The 19,425-nt window shown below is 41.8% G+C and overlaps 4 protein-coding genes across 12 annotated transcripts in view; all 4 read left to right on the top strand.

The window, feature by feature from the left end:
- Positions 1–19,425, top strand: part of LOC109410678 (protein amalgam) — a 373,824-nt gene that overhangs the window by 166,033 nt on the left and 188,366 nt on the right. The window lies entirely within an intron of this gene.
- On the top strand, positions 4,984–5,954 carry LOC115258435 (perlucin-like). 2 transcript variants are annotated; one of them, XM_029858531.2, is made up of 3 exons: positions 4,984–5,143; positions 5,214–5,556; positions 5,816–5,954. In XM_029858531.2, exons 1-3 carry the CDS (start codon positions 4,994–4,996, stop codon positions 5,818–5,820), a joined length of 498 nt encoding a protein of 165 aa, XP_029714391.2. In that variant the 5' UTR covers positions 4,984–4,993; the 3' UTR covers positions 5,821–5,954. The 2 variants fall into 2 exon arrangements, with proteins under 2 accessions (XP_029714391.2, XP_029714390.2); XM_029858530.2 differs by having other exon boundaries at positions 5,214–5,954.
- Positions 9,168–11,535, top strand: LOC115258436 (perlucin-like). The gene is made up of 2 exons (XM_029858532.2): positions 9,168–9,571; positions 9,645–11,535. Exons 1-2 carry the CDS (start codon positions 9,476–9,478, stop codon positions 10,014–10,016), a joined length of 468 nt encoding a protein of 155 aa, XP_029714392.1. The 5' UTR covers positions 9,168–9,475; the 3' UTR covers positions 10,017–11,535.
- LOC115267974 (perlucin) lies at positions 11,698–12,418 on the top strand. The gene is made up of 2 exons (XM_029875825.2): positions 11,698–11,849; positions 11,922–12,418. Exons 1-2 carry the CDS (start codon positions 11,757–11,759, stop codon positions 12,282–12,284), a joined length of 456 nt encoding a protein of 151 aa, XP_029731685.2. The 5' UTR covers positions 11,698–11,756; the 3' UTR covers positions 12,285–12,418.

Raw genomic sequence — 19,425 nt, forward strand, 5'->3', positions numbered from 1 at the left:
CGAAAGCGCTGGCCCAAGTGCAAAAATCTCATCAGTTTAAGTTGTATAATATTCTTGCTGATGTGAAGTATATTATACGGCTTAAACTGTTTGGATTTTTGCACTTGGACCAGCGCTATCGCTGGAAATGCAATTTACTCATTTTTTGAGCTGTTCCAGTTTAGCTCCGTTTTGTGTGAATCTTACTCATTTTAGAGTAACATTTTCTTAGCGTGTGAGTAAGATTATCTCAGCCACTGAGTAGATTTTTTTCTTGGTGTACTAATTAGAACCACACGCTAAGAAAAAGTTACTCTAAAATGAGTAAGATTCACACAAAACTGAGCTAAACTGGAACAGCTCAAAAAATGAGTAAATTGCATTTCCAGCAATAGCGCTGGCCCAAGTGCAAAAACCCAAACAGTTTAAGCCGTATAATATTCTTCACATCAGCAAGAATATTATACAACTTAAACAAATGAGATTTTCGCACTTGGGCCAGTGGTATCGCTGGAAATAAAATTTACTCATTTTTGAGTTGTCCCACTTTAGGGAACGTCCATAAATTACGTCACTCAAAAATCGACCATTTTCAACCCCCCCTCCCCCCTTTGTCACACTTTTTGTATGGGACCTCTGAAATTTTTGTATGAGTCGTCACACTTTGCATAACCCCCCCTCCCCCCTCAAAGCGTGACGTAATTTATGGACGTTCCCTTAGCTCCAAAATGAGTGAATTTTCTGACCGTGCAGGTAATCGGTAAGTTAATCGCCGAGATGTATGCAGCAAACTACCCATTAAAATGTACTAATGTGTTTGGGACGTTCTCAAATTACGTTACATAAATAATGTCATTTTTCAACCCCTTTTTCCCTTGCAATCAAACTTTTTGCATTCTTCATTACACCAACAAAGCTAGCCATGAAAATGTTTGACAATTCTCAGGTCATTTTGACAGACCACACACATGAACGAAAAAGATGGATCATATATTTTACTTTATCGATCTTGTTGCCATCCTTTTCATGCTCATGTTACATCTGTCAAAATGACCTGAGAATTGTCAGTCATTTTGAGGTTAGGATCGTTGGTGTAATAAAGAATTGTATCTCCAAAACATGTATCGGGATTATCACATTTTGCAGATATACCTCAAAATTTGACGTGATTTATGATCGCTCCCTTACCTGATACAACGCACACGCTTAAAAAATGCAACATCAAGAGGTGTACAATAATAATAATGAATTATTATTCACTACTTTTCGAGCTTAAAATAGATCAAAACCACTCCGTTGAATATGCAACTTAAATTTACTACATGTACTGTTGGGGTAATAGAAAATAGTTTTCGCTACAACTTTGTCAATCTAAACCAATGCGAGTTAAATTCTCAGCTCAGGTGAATTTTTTTAGGGTCCCCGATAAGCGTTCGTGTCCAGACTTGGAAAATGGGAACGTGGGAATGAGAAGTGTTAATTTTGTGGTAGCTCGCAAACTTTTTCAAATATCTCTGAAATGGCTTGAAATATCCAAACCAAATTCAATAGAGTTCAACTACAACCTATTCCCTATCAAACAAAACATGTTACGGCTCAGTCGATTGACATTTACTAGGGAAAACATAAGCTCATTTATTTGCTTAGCATTATTAGCACACCAATACACACACATACGGACGGACATTTGCTCAGTTCGTCGAGCTGTGTCGATTGATATATGAGACGTGATAATCTGAGCTTTCTATCAAAAAATGATTTTTGGAATGATATGATACCTTTCGGTACAACTTTGTTGTACGAGAAAGGCAGAAATGCCAAAAAACGCAAAAACAAGTACACGGTCAGAAAATTCACTCATTTTGGAGCTAAAGTGGGACAACTCAAAAATGAGTAAATTTTTTTTCCAGCGATAGCGCTGGCCCAAGTGCGAAAATCTCGACAGTTAAAGTCGTATAATATTCTTGCTGATGTGAAGAATATTATACGGCCTAAATTGGTTGGATTTTTACACTTGGGCCAGCGCTATCGCTGGAAATGCAATTTACTCATTTTTTTTGAGCTGTTCCAGTTTAGCTCAGTAACTGAAACTGTTTTGTGTGAATCTTATTCATTTTAGAGTAACATTTTCTTAGCGTGTAGGGTTTTCATACTTTACTAAGTCTTCACGGTCAGAAAATTCACTCATTTTGGAGCTAAAGTGGAACAACTCAAAATTGAGTAAATTTTTGTTCCAGCGATAGCGCTGGCCCAAGTGCGAAAATCTCATCAGTATAAGCCGTATAATATTCTTGATTATTCGAAAAATATTATACGGCTTAAACCATTTGGATTTTTGCACTTGGGCCAGCGCTATCGCTGGAAATTCAATTTACTCATTTTTTGAGCTGTTCCAGTTTAGCTCAGTTTTGTGTGAATCTTACTCATTTTAGAGTAACTTTATCTTAGCGTGTTGGTTGTTTGTTTTTGAGTTTTTGGCATATTTTTTTTTTGGTAATTTGTTTATTCGTGTGTAACGTGTACTAAATAGAACTCGGTAAGCGGTAAGTTAATCGCCGAGATGTATGCAGCACACGACCCACGAAATATACACCCTAAAATGAAACAACACAGGCTTGTGTACAATGTACACAGGCTTGTGTACAATGTACACAGATTTGTGTACTACTAGATCAGCCTCCACCCCTGTGTCAAATGTACACAGTCACTTTTCTGGCTCTAGCGCTGGTATGGGAGCAAAGTTCATAACTAATTTTCTCTGAACGATGACATGCATTATCAGGAATCGATCAGTGCAAAAATAATTGTTAATTTTGTTTTCATGCCAGCGCTGGAGCCGGAAAAGTATCTGTGTACATTTGACACAGCGGTGAGGCTGATCTAGTAGTACACAAATCTGTGTAACTTCTGTAACCGTGTACTAATATGTTTGGGACGTCCTCAAATTACGTTACTAAAAATTGTCTATTTTCAACCCCCTTTTTTCTTGCAGTCAAACTTTTTGCATTGTTTCTCTAAAACATGTGTCGGAATTATCACATTTTGCAGATATCCCTCAAAATGTGACGTAATTTATGGTCGCCCCTTACGTGCTACAACGCACACGCTTAAAAATGCTACATCAAAAGGTGTACAATTCACTACTTTTCAAGCTTGAAATATAACTTCAAAACCACTCCGTTGAATATGCAACTTAAATTTACTACATCTACTGTTGGGCTATAGCAGAAAATGGTTTTTGTTACAACTTTGTCAATCTAAAAAAATAAGAGTTAAATTCACAACGCAGGTAAATTATTTTAGGGTGTCCAAGAAGCGTTCGTGTCTAGGCTTGGAAAATGGGAACGTGGGAATTAAAAATATTTATTTGTGGAAGTTCGCAAAGTTTTTCAAATATCTCTGAAATGGCTTGAAATAACCAAACCAAATTCAATAGCGTTCAACTACAACCTATTCCCTATCAAATGAAACTTGTTGCGGCACAATCAATTGACATTTACTAGGAAAAACTTAAGCTCATTTCTTTGATCTATTATTAGCACACACATACACACACACATACACACACACATACGGACGGACATTTGCTCAGTTCGTCGAGCTGTGTCGATTGATATATAAGACTTGATAATCTGAGCTTTCTATCAGAAATTGATTTTTGGAGTGAAATGATAGCCTTTCGGTACAACTTTGTTGTACGAGAAAGGCAAAAAAGGGTTTTCTGAAAACATTCAATATGGTGAAATACCTGAAGAGACTCCTTGAGAATGATCTTGGTGGAATTTTCAAAAGCAACACATGGGAAATTTTTAGAATAATTTTCATAGAAATCCACATAGAAATCTCTGTTGTTGGAATTTATGAAATTCCGAGGCGAACCTTTCTAGATCAAACCCCGAGGAACTTTTTCTTCGAAAGAATCATCGGGAGATTGTTTGAATAAATGCATGGAGAAACTCCTGTGGTAGATAAATTAGATCTTTCAGTGTATATGTTTGAATACGCTTGTATACGCATTCTACACTAAATTGATGGTAACCACAGGAGATTTCTTCATTATCGTACAAATTGCTTCCTACCTCTCAGAATTTATAAATTTTCTTAAGTAGGGTTCATATATGTACATATGAACCTTGATATGAACATAAACTAAATTGAAAGTAATCAGAGTGGCCAAATTTGAAAAACACTTGTTGTTTTGTATTTTGTTATTGCAAAGAAAATTTGGTAACAATTTCATAATAAAACATTGTAAATGCGATGCTTCGTTCCTGATTTATGATTTTTTAATATAGGTGTTTTTGTTGTTTTTTTTTTCACTGTAGTTTTCTAGAATATTGGGCGACCCTGATTTTATTCAATTAACTTTTTTCATAAATAAACTTTTTCACAAAACAATAAGACCACACGTCCTCTTTCATACAAAATTATAGATGTACGGTGCGACAAAATTCTAACACTAGATTTTTATGATGGTTATTCGTGGTCAATTCAATAAAAATGTTCCCAAGTTTAAATGGCATCCTTGATTTGTATCAATCATCAAGCATCAGATACTCTTAAAGTTGTCCTATTATTTTGTCGTTTAGTATATCTGTTACTTTTGATGTAGTGAACAGAACTCTATCAAACAAATCCAAATTAAAATTCACGTACCTCTGTGGCGACTGTCAAAATTGCAGCCAAATCCTAGTCCAAATCGGTTCACTAACCGAGCATTAGTCAAACTGGGCCATTTTGTATTAAAAAAATGGCTGGTGGTCTTATTGTTCTGTCCGACACTGTAAAAAAATGTCAATAAATTATGGGAACATTCGTACCAATTTGTACGATGATATAAAAAATCCAACAGGCATTTCTGAGAAAAGATATCGTCAGAATTGTTTAGCATTGAGCAACCTATAATAGCCACCAGCAGATAAAATTTGCGATAAGCTTTAATCAGCTAGCTTACGTATGTAGATACGAATCTTCTTGGCAAATATGAACGGATCAAATATAAGCTTTTTGCTGAATGAACGATCATTTTTCAGTTCGAGCGCCAGTGGAGAGTACAATGCATTTCCGTTTACGTGTACTGCTTTCGGTACTTTTTCTGGCAGTTGCTACAAACTGTGTAGATTTCTGTGTAAAAACACCGCTATATTACATCCCGAGAGTATCGGTGGGTTCCAATTAGCTTAGTTTCACTTTACTGAACTCAATATGTCACGCATTCTTTGAACATTCTGCAGACGGACTGGATCGGAGCGGTGGAGTACTACAATCGTTTGAACATGCGGCTGGCGATAGTCGACAGTCAGGAGAAGCACGATAACATCGTAGAGCTGATAAAGGCATCCGATGTGTTTGTACCTAACGCAACCAGTGTTTGGATTGGAGCCAACGATATATCCACGGAAGGCACGTTCGTGTGGCTCGCCACGGGACAGCGGGCCAACTACACCAACTGGTCTGTGGGCAATCCGAATAACCACGCCGGTAGGGAACACTGCGCGGAGATCGCTTACCAGAGCTACACTAGATGGACATGGACCTGGAACGATCACAAGTGTGACACGAAGCTGAATTTGATTTGTGAGTTCTGAAATTTGAGGAAGATTATACGTTGATTCTGTATTGAATTCGTGAATTCGAAAGTGAGCTAAAACTTCACTCTGATTGATGGTAATAGCAATTTTCGAGGTCTAATGATGAATTAATGAGTCTTGGTTTACAACTGTGTAAAATCAGGTTTTTATAACGTTCAAAAAAAAAAAAAATTCTTGTCGAAAGTCTGTAAAGAGATGCAACGTAGTGCCACAAAGCTTCTTGTAGTTTTTTCATATAATTTCAGATTAATCCTAATATGTGATGTACTAGGGTCCAATGGGGATCCTAATTCAAATTTTACGGCTGCAGTCGGTTTTCTACAGAAAAATAATAATCTAAGTGTAATGTTTTAATAAAACTGAAATTATGTGACATCTAACACAGATCCGCGATGGAAATTTCTCTCAGTGTATTTTCATCTAAAAGTTTTTCAAATATCCTAAAACATCTTAGAAAACATCATTTCAACTCCCCAGTTTTCGAGTTGTATGTTTTGCCTTTCTCGTGCACCAAGGTGTACCGAAAGGCTATATGTTCACTCCAAGAATGAAAATTTGATAGAGCCTTCGGAGGGGTCAAGTCTTATATACCAATCGACTCAGCTCGACGAATTGAGGTAATGTCTGTATGTGTGTATGTATGTGTGTGTATGTATGTGTGTGTGTGTGTGTGTGTGTATGTGTGTATGTGTACAAAAACCTCACATCACTTTTTGGAAGTAAACCTCAACTGATTTTAATGACCGACGGTTCATTCGACGCGGAATCTGGTGCCATTGTTTCCTATTGAAAATGGTTCAGATCGGTCCAGCCGTTCCGGAGTTGTGGCCATTTAGGTGTTCCGGACCGGTACCCCAGGAAGGGGCCAGATATGAAAATGTTACAAACCCATGCATGCGACCCATCAAACCGCGGCATTTTCGATAATTTGATGAACGGTAAGCAGCAAAATAGTTTCAGACTATATCTGAACCGGTAATGTTCCGGAACCGGTTCCTGGTGCCCCTCCGGAAGTGGTCAAATATAAAATTGAACATAACCCATGCATGCGACACATCAAACACTGGCATTTTCGGTAACCTGATGAACGGTTAGCAGGAAAATTGTATCAGACCATATCTGAACCGGAAGTGTTCCGGAACCGGTTCCGGATGTCCAGACGGAAGTGGCCAAATATAAAATAGAACCAAACCCATGCATGCGACACATCAAACAGCGGCATTTTAGATAACCTGATGAACGTTTAGCAGGAAAACAGTATCAGACCATATCTGAACCGGTAGTTTTCCGGAATCGGTTCCGGGGTCCCGACGGAAGTGGCCAAATATAAAAGTGAACCAAGCCCATGCATGCGACACATCAAATTACGGCTTTTCCTATAACCTGATGGCCGGTCATTTAGGAAGTAGGATCAGACCACATTATTGGGGACTGCCGGTTATATTCCGGAACCAGTTGCGGATGTCTCCCCGGAAATGGCCTCATATAAAAGTGAACCAAACCTATACATGCGACACATCAAACAGCGGCTTTTTCAATAACCTGATGAACGGTTAGCATGAAAATAGTCAGGCCAGACCTGACCCGGTCTAGACTCAGACCATATCAGTGTTCCACGGAACCGATTCCGTCTGTCACGCCGGAATATTTCAAATGTAAAAGAGAATCAATACATGTGGCATGTCACATGATTTAATCGGTGACCTGATGAACGGTTAGCAAGAAAATAGTCTCAGATCAAGTTTGGGACAACAGATAACCCCAGGAACCCAATTTCGGCGTGACATACTTACTTAAGGACAGACTTGTTAGAATCCCAAAATGGCCACCACAATGGCCGACTTTGACATCTATTCACGATTTTGAAGGCACAAATCTCTTCGTAAACAAAACCAGCGGGGCTGAGCTTCATATTTTAAGCTAATTACAAGTGAGCAAGAACAGAATAATAAAATGCATTGTTGTTCGAAGCTTGCTTCTTGAGATTTGTGCGTCTGAAGTTTTGATGCACTATTAAAGCGGAATTTCAAGACGTTTGTCCTTAATGGATGCTCCCCGTGCAACACATCAATTCATGGTTTTTAAGGCAGCCTGATAACCAGCTGACAAGAAAAAAGCCAGAGTTAATATTTGGGACAACCAGTAGCGTCATGGAATCGGTTTCAGGTGTTCGCCGGAAATGGTCAAACGTAAAATTGAACCGAACTCATGCATGTGGCACATCAAATAGTGGAATTATGAAAGAGAACAAAACCAATGATAGCGATAAATCAAATTGTGGCTTTTCTGATAGCCTGATAAACTTTGAGTAATACTAAAAGTGAAGAAATGATCAAAGTCTTCATATTTGCAAGAGAACAATATCGTGACCAAAGCAATCTCATCAAATCACACCATTCCAAGTTCCTGCGGACTAATATAAATATAGTAGGATGAATCAACATGTTATGGAAAAATTATAATTTGATCGCATCAACACTCAATCAAGTTTTTCCTATCTCCTTTTGCGTCTAAAATTACAGTGCTCAATTTGGGTTCATAAGGAGGTCAAATTTTACATGAATCGTATTAAGCGTATAAGTGTTCTTAGGATCAGCTAATGTCGACGTAAGGATTATGAGTAAATATTCGACGAGAAAGGCACTACCACCACTAGGTGGATTAATCTGGGTTTTTTTTTAAAACGCTTTGTTCAAAACTTAGCTGAAGATTATTGCATAACAAATAACATGAAAAACGTTTTCAGATAGAAGCTTATACATGAGCAAAATTTCATTTGAATTGAAAAAGATCGCGATTCGTGTGCTGAGCTGGAAATGATTTTTGAAACTGATGATTATTACAATGTTGCTTCCATTTCAACTTTGCCAACGCTAGAACAATGACCAAAAAAAAAAACAATTTGTTCATTCTAATTATACTATTCGTTTCCAGCTGCAACTCAAACCTAATCACTCGCAGCTCTTTTCCCCTAAGCAAGCAGTGAGTTCAAACGTAAGCCACTGCCAGCTATGTACTTATCAGCCCGCCCAAGACAGACATAGGTCAAGATTTCTCCTACGCGGAAAAATAACAAACAAAACAAAAGAAACGCTCAGCACCACAAAAGCGCCAAAAACGCGATAAGGCCGAAACGAGAAATATGAACTCCGAAGGCGACCTTTGGTGTCAAGATTGAGTACACGCTAACGCCAGAAACAAACACCAGCCTAGGGGGGGTCACGCATAAATTACGTTTTGGCCATTTTAAACCATATTCGTGCTTTTGCATGAGTGCTTTGCGAGTTTCGTCAGCCGTAAACCTTGGGATGTGACATAATTTGTGAACGCACCCCAGAAAATTTGGACGAGGACGAGGCTGCGTGGACAGGACGCCCGGTAGCATAAATTAATGTTTTCGGTCAACGTAAATTCGGTGGTGCACAGCACGGCAGCGCAGCGACCACTTCTCCATTGCGGACCAGGCACACGGCAGTGTAATCTTTTGGTCCGAGGTCGGTCAGCTTGGGGTGCGGCGTGCTTTTTTCTGTACTTTTGCGGAGAAATTCTTATCCAGGTGGTGTCATAAACTGACGACGACCACAACAGAAAAAATGGTGGTATTTTGGCGCTGTCCAGAACATAAAAGATGAGCTGTTTGTTGCCTTTGAAGTAGATATCCAACATCCAAGGCACAAACAGGTGCGCGAGGTTGGGGTAATTAAGTCTTTGTCCGAGAAGTCTACGGGCTTGGAATGGTATGGAATCGCAGCTAGAAATTCGCTGTTTATTCAGCTTTGGTTGTGCATCACTTACAACTAGAAGTGTCACGTTTGAGTGACCGGAATAATCTATCATAATAGAATCATACATTTGTTCAGACTATAAAAGAAATACAAATCAGTTTGTAAATAGACCAGATCAAAATGAAGCTTCTGTTGTCATTTATTGCTCTCTTGGGTTTAGTTGCTTGTCAGGAGAAGTGTGATTCGCAGAACAAATATTGCTTTCCCAAAGAAGTGGTAAGTTTCTTCAAATAAAACAGCAAGTCCTGCAAGTATTCTTTTTTTAATGCCATTGTATGACCCTCTTCAGGCAACATGGACCGGTGCCGTCGAATATTGCTTGAAAAACGGCTGGAAACTGGCCGTGGTCAACAGTGAAGCGAAACAGATGAAGATCGAGAGTTTGGCCAAAAATCTGCCCGAATTCAAGAACGGAAAAGTTGAGCTATGGATTGGAGCGAGCGATCAAACCAAGGAGGGACATTTCGTGTGGATTGCCAATGGGCAACCAATTGAGTATGCCAATTGGTTGCCTGGCAAACCCGATAATAAAGATGGCAAGGAACACTGCGTACATTTGTGGTACGAGAAGGCCAAAAAGCTGAATTGGGGTTGGAACGATGTGGTTTGCACCTCTAAGCGACGGTTCGTGTGTGAGAGAAAGAAAAAATTGGTGACATAGTCCGGAGAGACATATGGCCGGGGTTCTGCTAAACCGAACTAAGCGCCAAAAAGATAATTCCGAGATAATTAGACTTAAAGTTCAACCACTCACAAATAAACAACAGCGGAGATTATTTGAAACTTTTCCGCACACATATAACTGACAAGCCTTCATTAACCATCAGAAATGAAGAATACGTGTAAATTATTTGGAATCATTGATATAATTACATTTTATTTCATGGTACTTTGCACTCAGTTCACTCTGGCTGATCAAAAACACCAGAAAATGGTTAATAGTTCAGTTTGGCTGAATGTGTTTTTTTGTTTCAGATAAAACCAAATGGATAGTGGAAAAAAATCTCGATTTTTGATCGCCTATCAAGTTGAAATCGATATCACTCACAATCCTTCACATGAATCAAAGAGGACGCGTATAGTATGGTAGCACGATGGTCTCAAAACAGTTAGCAATATGAACGGCGGAAGCCCTCCCAGCTCAGCCCTTCCCACCCATGCTTTTTCTTCATAAGTGGTGTATGTGGAAACACAGAGCAAGAGTGATTATGTCAAACGATGTCCTTGCATGCCCTGAGGTCCTGAGATGTGAATGTGGAGTGATTTGTGTACTTTAAATTTATACTGGTCGAAGAAAACCATGAAAATGTTCTGCCAAAGTGCACTAAGTGCAAAAAAGTTTTCAAAAATATGAAAGAGATTAGAACTTGGATCATCTGAGTGATAACCAAGCGCGTTACCTCTAGGTCATATTACCTTGCTGAAGGTCAGTCGTTAAGTCTGAATCAAGTTCTAAACATTCTTCTCAAGGATGGTTTTCGTGAAAACGCCATTTTTCGATCAGCCAAAGCGAACCAAGTGTTTAATTTTTTTCAAGCTTTATTTTTCTAATTAGGCTTGTTGTTCAATGACGGCTCCTGTGTTAAACTACCAGTATGAGGTGTATCGACATAACGCTGGTATTAAAAACCAGTTGGTTTTTGTATCGTTCAGAATAAATTGATTCTAAAATGCTGTGGACTTGGTTCGGTCTGGCTGAATGTGATTTGGAAAAATGGCGATCAGCGCCATCGAAACATAATTGGTTCTTCCAACGCCCATATTTCTAATTACGTGTTCATTTCTCTCACAGATTGTTTCTATGAGTCGGTTAGAAGTTAGAAATCTGACGGAGATGAGGAGAACTTGAAATGTTCATCGCCTGCATCACAACTAAAATATTTCGCTGACTCTATCGAATGGTTTACAGTTCACTCTGGTTGGATGCAAAATGATGTTTTGTATGTTCCGCCAAACAGAAATTTTGAATTTACTCCACGAAGAGCTGTCAGAATTACTGGATTTTCACATGGAAGGAAGATCATCATTTTCTTCACCCAATAGTTAAGAAAACTCAATTTTTAAAAAATTGGTCTTTAGTTCGGTTTAGCAGAACCCCGACCATATGAACCAAAACCTGTCCAAAACATAAAAGATGAGCTGTCTGTTGCCTTTGAAGTAGATATCCATCCAGGCACGAACAGGTGTGCGGGGTCGGGGTAATTAAGTCTTTGTCCGACAAGTTTACGGGCTTGGAATGGTATGGAATCGCAGCTAGAAATTCGCTGTTTATTCAGCTTTGGTTTTACATCATCACTCTCGTCTAGAAGTGTCACGTTTGAGTGATCGATATAATCTATCAAAATCGTATCATTCAGACTATAAAAGAAAGGCAAATCAGTTTTGATTATACCAAAGCAAAATGAAGCTCCTGCTGTCATTTGCTCTTCTGGGTTTAGTTGCTTGCCAGGAGAAGTGTGATTCACAGAACAAATATTGCTTTCCCAACGAAGTGGTGAGTTCGATCAAATAAAACAATCACTTATCCAGCGGATACCCTATTTTGACATTGTACGCCCCTCTCTAGGCAACATGGACCGGTGCCATCGAGTATTGTTTGAAAAACGGCTGGAAACTGGCCGTGGTCAACAGTGAAGCAAAACAGATGAAGATCGAGGGTTTGGCCAAAAATCTGCCCGAATTCAAAAACGGAAAAGTTGAGCTATGGATTGGAGCTAGCGATCAAACCAAAGAGGGACATTTCGTGTGGATTGCTAATGGGCAACCAATTGAATATGCCAATTGGTTACCTGGAAAGCCCGATAATAAGGATGGGAAGGAACATTGCGTGCATTTATGGTACGAAAAGGCCAAGAAGCTGAATTGGGGCTGGAACGATGTGGTTTGCACCTCTAAGCGACGGTTCGTGTGTGAGAGAAAGAAAAAATAGGTGACATAGTCCGGTTTTTGTATGTATAATTAAGAGACATATGAACCTTGATAAACAAACAACAAACAACTATCGACTTCGAAAAATTACCTTAATTATAAAACATTGATTAACTTGATACTATAACAGCAACTTCTGGTATAATTAGCCTAGAAAAAAAATCACACATTACATTACATACATACATTTATTTGTTCAACACATTTAAGACAAAACATAATCAACAATAGTACGTCACAATACTTGGTTTGTGGCTGCCGCTCTCCAACCTCGGTCGCGCCCAATGCTCGCCATGTCACGCTCCACCTGGTCCGCCCATCGTGCTTTCTGCGCTCCACGCCTTCTTGTGCCAACCGGATCAGTTTCAAACAGGTCTTTGCTGGGTTGTTGTCTGGCATTCTTGCATCATGCCTTGCCCACCGTATCCTTCCGGCTTTGGCCACCTTCTGGATGTTGGGTTCGCCGTAAAGTGCTGCGAGCTCGTGGTTCATCGTTCTCCGCCACAGACCGTTCTCCTGCACACCGCCAAAGATCGTCCTTAGCACGCGTCGCTCGCAAACTCCGAGTGCTTGCAGGTCCTCCTCGAGCATCGTCCATGTCTCGTGTCCGTAGAGAACCACCGGTCTTATTAGCGTCTTGTACATGGTACATTTGGTGAGTGGGTGAATCTTTTTTGACCGCAGCTTCTTCTGGAGCCCGTAGTAGGCACGACCACCACTGATGATGCGCCTCCGAATTTCACGGCTCACGTTGTTGTCAGCCGTCAGTAAGTAGCCGGGTAGACGAAATCCTCCACCACTCCAAAGGTATCCCCGTCTATCGTAACATTACTACCCAGACGGATCCGGTCGTGTTTGGTTTTTGCCTACCAGCATGTACTTTGTTTTTGAGGCATTCACCATCAGTCCGACCTTTGCTGCTTCGCGTTTCAGGCGGGTGTACAGCTCTGCCACCGTTCCAAATGTTCTGGGGATAATGTCCATGTTGTCCGCAAAGCGCACAAATTGACCGGATTCTGTGAAAATCATTCCCGGCTGTTGAGCCCGGCTCGTCGCATCACACCTTCTAGAGCGATGTTGAAGAGTAGGCGTGAGAGTGCATCACCTTGTCGCAGTCCCCGGCGAGATTCGAATGAACTAGATAGTTCACCCGAAACCCTTACGCAGTTTTGCACATCATCCACCGTTGCTTTAATCAGTCTAATCAGCTTCCCAGGAAACCAGTTTTCGACCATGATTTTCCATAGCTCTGCGCGGTCGATATTGTCGTATGCCGCCTTGAAGCCGATGAACAGCGTAGGTATGCATTGGGACCTGGTATTCACGGCATTTCTGGTGGATTTGCCGTACGGTGAAGATCTGGTCCATTTTCGACCGGCCGTCGATGAAGCCGGCTTGATAACTTCCCACGAACTCATTCGTTTTAGGTAACAGACGATGGAAGATGATCTGGGATAGCACTTTGTAGGCAGCAGTCGAAATAGCGATTTTGCCCTGAAGTTATCACATTCCAAATGGTCGCCTTTCTTGTGAATGGGGCAAATTACCCCTTCCTTCCACTGCCTTCCACTTCCTGACTATCAGCCGATGCAGACAGGTGGCCAACTTCGCTGTGCCCATCTTGATGAGTTCAGCTGCGATACCATCCTAACCAGTTTCTTTGTTGGTTTTGAGCTGGTGAATGGCATCCTTAACTTCCCTGGTTCATTACAGTCCTGCGCTGCTCTGGCGTCGTCGTTTCCTCCGTTGCCGTGGTCTCCCGTGCATACGTTCTCCATGCCATTCTGGTGCTGATCGAAGTGTTGCTTCCACTTTTCGATCACCTCACGTCCATCCGTCAAGAGGCCTCCGTATTTAACCCTGCATATTTCGGCTCACGGCACGAAACCGTCGCGGGATGCGTTAAGCTTCTGATAGAACTTCCGTGTTTCTTGGGAACGGCACAGCAGCTCCATTTCTTCGCACTCCGCTTCTTCCAGGTGGCGCTTTTTCTCCCGAAAGAAGCGGGTCTGCTGTTTCCGCTTTTGTTTGTAACGTTCCACGTTCTGTCGGGTTCCTTGCTGCAGCATTACCGCCCTCGCTACGTTCTTCTCCTCCAAAACCGTTCTGCACTCTTCGTCGAACCATTCGTTCCGTCGATTCCGTTCCACGTACCCGATGGTGCTCTCGGCTGCGTCGTTGATGACTGCTTTCACTGTACTCCAGCAGTCCTCTAGAGGGGCCTCATCGAGCTCGCCCTCGTCTGGCAACGCGGCCTCGACATTCTGCGCGTATGCTGAGGCGACATCCGGTTGTTTCAGTCACTCTACTGCCGTTATACGCATCAGGTATCAGTAGGTCGGCTCTAGAGGCACGTTCTCCTCCATTTGGGAAATTTGTGCCATTATACGCATAGTTATACGCATAGTTGTCCCATGTTATATGGGATTCCCATATAACATGGGACAATTATGCGTAGGACGGCAGTCTAGGTTGTACCGTGGCCACGATAGGACCTGACGTCGATAATGTCGGAGAAGTGCCGTCCGTCAATCAGAGCGTGGTCGATTTGAGATTCCATCTGCTGTGGTGATCTCCAGGTATAACGATAAGGGAGGCTGTGTTGGTAAAAGGTGCTACGTATGGTCATATTTTTGGAGGCGGCGAAATCAATGAGTCGTAAGCCGTTTTCGTTCGTTTGCTGGTGGGCGCTGAACTTACCAATCGTCGGTCTGAATTCCTCCTCCTGACCTACCTGAGCGTCCAAATCTCCTATGATGATCTTGACGTCGTGGTGGGCGATCGTACTCGCGTTCGAGCAGCGCGTAAAATGCGTCCTTGTCATCATCAGTGCTTCCGGAGTGTGGGCTGTGCATGTTTATTATGCTGAAGTTGAAGAATCGGCCCTTGATCCTCAACCTGCACATTCTTGTGTCGATCGGCCACCAACCGATCACGCGCCTCTGCATATCACCAATCACGATGAAAGCTGTTCCCAGCTCGCGTGTGTTGCCGCAGCTCTGGTAGATGGTATGATTACCTCTAAACGTTTGCACTATGGATTCTGTCCAACACACCTCCTGCAGCGCTACGATTCCGAACCCGCGGTCCTTCAGTATATCGGCGAGTATGCGGGTGCTCCCGATGAAGTTGAGAGATCTGCAGTTCCACGTACCGAGCTTCCAATCGCAAGTCCCTTTTCGTCGCTGTGGTCGTCGCCATTGGTATCGGTTCGCATTCTTCTCTTGTTGATTTTCCGGTGCTAGTCTTTTTTACGGCTGGCTCGCAGGGCCTGACACCAACCCACTAGCCCAAGGAGCTGGGCTTACCTTCCCGGAAGCTACGGGTTCTGCATTGGCATTTCCTCCAACTACAGTGCTAAATAGCTAGGCTCAAGCACCAGTCTTCGCCGGGGGTGGTGTTTTTAATGGGCGCCCAGGAGATAATATTTTACCTGAGCTTCCACCACTGAATGTTTATTTATGAAGGAATACAGATTCAAAGATTGATAATAAGCATAGACAAACTGGATGATTGATTACTGAAAGTACTCCAGTAAGTCTTGGAAGACCTTGTGTACTAGCGGCTTTTGAAATAAGTATAAACATTGATAGTTGGTTAAAAAAAAACTGATCTGGTTACAATTCTGGCCGCTGTATCAGGAACAAATCGCAAAACTCATAGTCACGATAAAACCAACTCTGATTGTATGCCTCACCGATCGCCCAGAGAAAATAGATACCACCGGACATCAGAGGCAATAACTGAAACCCATTAGGATGCCATGAAGCCACTGGGAAGGAAATTTTATTGCGGCATTACTCAGGAACTGGACACGCGTTCCGCAACACACGTTGCCGCTGCTGTCGATTACGCTGAGGGGAAGACGTATTTCAATTCAAGAGGCAGTAGCAGCAATGGATGGGACGTAATAAAATCGATGGCTTACCGCATGGGAAGTTTGTCCGAGCGTGTGTAATAAAATTAGCGAATCCGGGCAAGACTACACGGACGGGAGGGATCATCCTAGAAGAAGGGCAAGTGCTGTATCCCGATAAAGATTAATATTTGAACAGGTTTCTAAGTTTTCTTTTCCCCCCTACTTTTTTTTTCTCATGCTGACCACAGTAGGTTTCTTCCAAGTGCGCATCAAAGTTGCTTACCGAGACTCGGATGTAAGAAGTCATGTTTTCATCTTGCTTACACTACCAAAACTGATGCTTGGAATGAAGCGAAAAAGTTTTCCTCTACTGGGCGAAATGGCAGCATTCAAGCTTGCGCCATAACAGTATGAACAGAATGTTGTTCTTACTTGCGCTTCCGGTAGGATGCTTTTTTTTTCTTGTCCTGTTTTGCCAACGAAGAATAATAAACTCTTCTCACAAAGATGCTGGTAAATATCCATAAAAAATGAACAACTTTTGCTTGTTCCGCCCGGCCCCATGGAGCTACGTACTCCAGTGGGAAACTTTCGCCAGTAAGGAATGCAAGAGACCCAAGACAAGACGGTTATGGCTCGGGTTTTGAGCGGTTGGTTAGTCATACATTATAGTCTGGATTAAAAATGACAAAAATCTACAGCATTCTAACATGAGGTTTGCAATTTAACAATTCTTATTCCAAGTTACATTTTTTTATTTTTTTTTTATTTAATTTATTAACACATTCGCATTATGCTGCACCCTTTTTACATCTGCATTAATCAAACATTTCCGTGTAATTATTTTAGAATTCTACAATCTCGTTACGCTGAGTATTTTCGCACACAAAGTTCTGCACCGTATCACACCTCAAATCATTGGTGCCACTTCTGTGCACGAGCCTGCCGCCTGGTACCCTCATGAATTTCGCTGAATCACTCCTGAGCCCTCCCGAAGTGCCTTTTGAGGCCCCTGAAGTCTCATGGAATCCCTGGGACCTTTTAAAGTGTTCTTGATGCCTTGAAACGCTTCTGAACTCTCCTGGTGTTTCTTAAAACTGTCTGAAATGCCCCTGAAACGCCTGTTAGACCATCTGGAACTCCCATGCAAATCCTTGAGACCCTTTGAAGCGCCCCTAAGACCACATGGAACCTCCTGGGACTATCTGAAACGCCCCCGAAACCTAGTCCTTTAAAGGCCTATGAAAACCCCTTCATACGTCACTGAGACCCCTCTGAAACCCACTAGGAGCACCTGGAAAAGCCCCTGAGATATCCTGGTACCCCTCTGAAACCCCCTGGGACCTCTTTCAAACACCTCCGAGATTTTCGGTACTCTCTGAAACACCCCTGAGATCCTCTGGAACTCCTCTGAGACCCTTTGAAGCGCCTTGCGGACACCTGAAACGCCCCTGATACTCCATCGGATCCCCTTGAAGACCTCTGAAAACTCCTGGAATGCCCCTGAGACCATTATGCATTCCAATATCCCGCTGAGGCCGCCTGAATATCACCTCTGAAATCTCCTGGTACCTCCCCTGAAACCCATTTGGATCCCCTTGAAACGTCCCTGAGATCTTCTGATACCCTCCTGAAACACCCATGTAATCGCCTCTACTCACCCCTATATAGGGCCCCTGGCCATCAATGTCATGGTTACTATCATTACATTTTCTTATGCACAATATTGGTTCAGAATAGCACTCCCTCTTTTTATACAGGGCATAAAAAAGTGCATACATTCAAACTTCCATTAAGGTAGAACCCATTTAGGTAATAGTTATTTATGTAACGAGTGGCAAAAAGTTGATTTTTTCAGCACGAGTCGTGCATTTATCCAACGAGGCTTGCCGAGTTGGATAAATACGAAGAGTGCTAAAAAAATCGAGTTTTGCAACGAGTTCCACACAAAATTTTATGCAATGATTTTTTCATAATGCAACCCATTTGAGTTGCATCATGTTAATAATGCAACTCAAATGAGTTGCATTATGAACATTATATGTACAACTATTTTTCATTATGCAACTCATTTCAGTTGCATAATGAACCAGTTCGGAAAAATTGGCCATTATGATACCAAAATGAGTTATATAAAATGTAAATTATGATACTGAATTGCATAATATCTATTTTGGTTCCTTCACTTAGGTAAATAGCGTTACACAAATGGAATCTGGTTGTATTCAGAGCAGTTGGGGGCTGTCCATAAACCACGTGGTCATGAGGGGGGGGGGGGGGGGTTCGGCCAATGACCATTTTGTATGGAAGAAAAAAAATTGTATGGACTAATGACCACGCGAGGGGGGGGGGGGGTTTGAGAAGTCCCAAAAAATGACCACGTGGTTTATGGACAGCCCCTTGGAGTCTTTTAGATAAGGAATAACGTTGGTTTACGAGAGATAAGTAGCAAGTAGAGTTAAGGGGAATTAAGGGTATGCTCAGGGGGAAGCGATGAGGGAGGAGGGGGGGGGGCATTTCAGGTGAGAGTTGGGACTGTTTAAGGTTTCATTAAAACTTTCTTGAGCATAAGTCATCGAATCCACATGTATAACTTGTGTGCTTGTAGTAAGTTCAATGTTTGTATAGGAGCTCCCTTGAGTATAGGTCATCGGATCTACAGTCTGGAACGTCTTGATTATCTTCTGAAATCGCCGGAAACGTTCATGAAATGCTTTCAATCGCCGTTCAAATCTCCCTTTAGCTCTGGAGCTCACCAAAAATTCTCTGAAGCTTTCAGAAATGCCCTCGAAAATCTCCTAAAATCTTAACAAAAATCGCCTACATAGCGCCTACGTTACGCCTCTGAAACCCGCTAAAATCCTCTGAAGCTTCCTTCAATGCCTTTGAAACCCCCCACCCCTCGGACCCCATGTAACGCACCTGAGACCCTTAGAAAGCACCGAAAACGCCTTCATAGCACCTCTTAAATCCGCAAAAAATCCTTCAAAGCTTTCTTAAATGCCTTCGAAATCTCCCTAAAACCCCCTCCGACCCCATGTAACACAACTAAGACCCTTGAACCCACCCCATCTGAAACCCATGCTATGCGTCTGACCCAGAGATGCCAGATCATTTTCATCAAAAATCTGTATCAATACAGATTTTTCTGTATCGCTGTGTTTGAGGGTATAGCAGACACCGGGAGTCCTAGATTTCAATCGAAACTAACAAAAATACTTTTTGATGATTTTAAATTTTTACGGGTATTTATTTTTCTCAAACATGTGTGAAAACGTACAAA

This window comes from Aedes albopictus, chromosome 3 (genome assembly GCF_035046485.1).
Source record: "Aedes albopictus strain Foshan chromosome 3, AalbF5, whole genome shotgun sequence".
NCBI classification, from domain to species: Eukaryota; Metazoa; Arthropoda; class Insecta; order Diptera; family Culicidae; genus Aedes; species Aedes albopictus.